At 42.8% G+C, this 3,027-nt stretch overlaps 1 protein-coding gene across 1 annotated transcript; it reads left to right on the top strand.

The window, feature by feature from the left end:
- Positions 1-2,381: 2,381 nt before the first annotated feature.
- On the top strand, positions 2,382-2,819 carry LOC126852473 (uncharacterized protein F54H12.2-like). Its single transcript, XM_050597313.1, has one exon. The coding sequence runs from the start codon at positions 2,382-2,384 to the stop codon at positions 2,817-2,819; it is 438 nt and encodes a 145-aa protein (XP_050453270.1).
- Positions 2,820-3,027: the final 208 nt, after the last annotated feature.

Here is a 3,027-nt window from a genome sequence, read left to right as displayed (position 1 = left end):
TCGCTCGTCATGTACAAAATTTCTTAAAAGAAAAAGATATTCGTTTTCGCGTAACGCGTAATCCCGATATCAAAGCAGCTATAGTGGAACGATTTAATAGAACGCTCAAGGAACGGATGTGGCGTTATTTTACACATAAAAATACGAGGCGTTACATAGATGTTTTGCAGGATATCGTTCGCGCTTACAATCACACGCGTCACTCCACCATCAAAATGCAGCCTGCAGTCGTTACGCTAGAAAATGCACGTGTAGCGCGTGAAAATATGATTCGTCGTTGGAATGACATCGAGCAGAAAAAGAATCGCGGTCGTAGACAAAAGGCTAAATATAGCGTGGGTGATTTTGTACGGGTCAGTAGAGCAAAGCTAGCCTTTGAGAAAGGATACGAGGCAAAGTGGAGCGAAGAAATATTTCGAATTCACCGTGTTCTCGAATGGAGAAAACCGCGCGTATACGAACTAAGCGATTTAGCGGGTGAAGTTATAGACGGGTTTTTTACGAACAAGAATTAGCGCCGGTTATTAAAGACTTGCAGGGGAAGAATTTATCGTCGAGCGTGTGATAAAAAGCAAGGGTCGTGGAAATAAAAACAATTATTAGTTAGCTGGCAAGGATATCCTTCAAAATTCGATTCTTGGATACCCGCTGAGAGCTTAAAGATTTTAGATAAAAATGAGGGAAGATGAATTTTATATGGTTCTTCCGAGCAATAGCAGCATGCGCTACTTTCCGGAAAATAAAACCACCTGTTTCACCACAGAATTACCTCAGCGTGTAGATTTGCACGGTCGGTGGGAAGTAGCGCTCACGGAGATTCAATTTCCGTGTAGTTTTTACATATACGAGCCGGAGAAGGATTAATGAGATTCATCGATATTAGAGAGCGCGATAAGACAATTAACGCTATGAAAGCACAAGTACCTTCGGGTATTTACTCGACCGTGCGAGATATTATAGATGCTGTGAATTATACAGCTGAATCCGTGGCTTCGCATATCGTTTGGCGATTCGAGACTGTCATTGGTGGTAAAATTGTTATGAAACTTTCCTGTGAAGAAGAGAAATGCACTATAACTCATTATGTAAATTTCTCCGACAAACTTCAACGAATACTCGGTTTTGACACGCATGTTAAGCATAGAGATCTGATTCAGCTTGATAGCGATCCTATTCCACCAACATTTCCAACATGGTTTTACAATGAAATTGGCATCGATGTAAACAAAAATACGAATGAACTCATTAAACTAGAAAGTAGTTCCGTTCTATCTGACGTTTTACCCGAATGGGTTTACGATGAAGTTTATAATTTGCTATTTCTTGTACTCCCACACAGTCGCATGATAATAGCTGACGAACCGGCTAGTTTGTTGCGCGCTATTCCCGACAAACTCTTTGTCTATTGCGATATTTGCGAACCTTACATTACAGGCGATGTACAATCTCCTCTTCTGCGAATAGTCACGCACGATGCTCGAAACGATTACGCGTTTGCATCCACGCAGATAAAGCATTTCTCACCCGCGCAATACATAGCTCTGCGTCAAACGTGCTTTCGTACAATAGAAATAGATATAAGAGATCAGCTGGGGCAGAGTATACCATTCGAATTTGGAACGTTAACGGTGACATTGCACTTTAGACGTATCGAGTAAATATTACAAAAAAAAATTTATATCCACGACAACGGAAGAAAAAATTTCAAACGTTAATGGATTATTATTCGATGTATCACGATGAATTACAAAATGGTGGTAGTTGGGGTGGCGGAATTCCGCGAGTTTTCGTTGGTTCGTCCTATCAACGCGGTCATGGCATCGGCAGTTTTCTCGGAGGATTATTCAGACGCGTACTACCCTATTTTAGTAGAGGCATACGGGCTGTGGGGAAAGAAGCTTTGCGCGCCGGCGTTAATATAATCGACGATGTTGAAAATAATATGCCGTTTAAGGTAGCGGCCAAACATCGATTCGAAGAATCACGCGACAATCTTAAGAGAAAAGCTAAAGAAAAAATAGCAGTCTAATGAAAGGTTCGGGATATAAGACGGATGCGAAAATGCATGTAGCTCAGTTTCCTTTCGTCGGGCTCAATACGAGCATCGCTAAATCTGCGGGTTCGCGTAAACGTCGCGGGACGTATAAGAAAAATTCGTCGAAGGTCAAGACTCGCGGAAAGAAAAACCAATACGCGGTCATCGGGCAATAAGAGGAGGGGAGGAAAAAGCAGTGAAAAGGCTTAAGACATCCACGAAACGCCGAAAAATCGGTAAAAAGCGCACCATATCCGACATATTTTCTTAAACGCTCGTATAAATATAATCTTTGAAAGCGGAAATTACAGCGACGAGAAAGTAAAATTTACGCTAATTAAAAGACATGTCCTTTCTTCATACGCATTCGAGCGAGTGTTTAAAGAGTGAACTCGACCTCTTCTCCTTACCACCCACGCAAACTAGTATCGAGAGTTCACAATGGATTCATTACAAATCCGTGACTTCGCTCTCGGACGACTCGCCGATAGAATTCGTCATTCCCGGTCACGGAGAAGAATATTTAGATCTCACGCACACCATGCTGAGTCTTCGCGTACGCGTAGAAACGTCAGGCGATTCCACAGGACACGTTACGGGAGTAAGCGGCAGCGCAACGACGGACAATGTAGGCCCCGTAAATCATTTACTTCATTCCATCTTCAATCAGATCGACGTGTATTTCAATCAAAAGCTCGTATCGCCGCCAAACAACGCTTACGCGTACCGCGCCTACATCGAGGCGTTGTTAAATTATTCTTCACCGGCAAAACTTCCCATCTAACCTCATGTCTATGGGACGCGGATACTCCCGGACGAATGGACGAACCGGTGGAATCAAAACGGCAAATTCCGCTCTCGTGAGACGCGCTCATTACATACGAGGAGGACGGGCTCTAGATCTTATAGGACATCTCCATTGTGATGTTTTCAATCAGGACAAATTTTTAATTAACGGTGTAGAAGTACGTTTGAGGCTCGTTCGTTCGAAA

This window comes from Cataglyphis hispanica, chromosome 10 (assembly GCF_021464435.1).
Source record: "Cataglyphis hispanica isolate Lineage 1 chromosome 10, ULB_Chis1_1.0, whole genome shotgun sequence".
NCBI classification, from domain to species: domain Eukaryota; kingdom Metazoa; phylum Arthropoda; class Insecta; order Hymenoptera; family Formicidae; genus Cataglyphis; species Cataglyphis hispanica.
This window is presented reverse-complemented; position numbering and strand designations above follow the sequence as displayed.

What these genes read in the sequence shown, in the direction of transcription:
- LOC126852473 (XM_050597313.1), top strand. Translation starts at nt 2,382, where the DNA reads ATGTCCTTTCTTCATACGCATTCGAGCGAGTGTTTAAAGAGTGAACTC.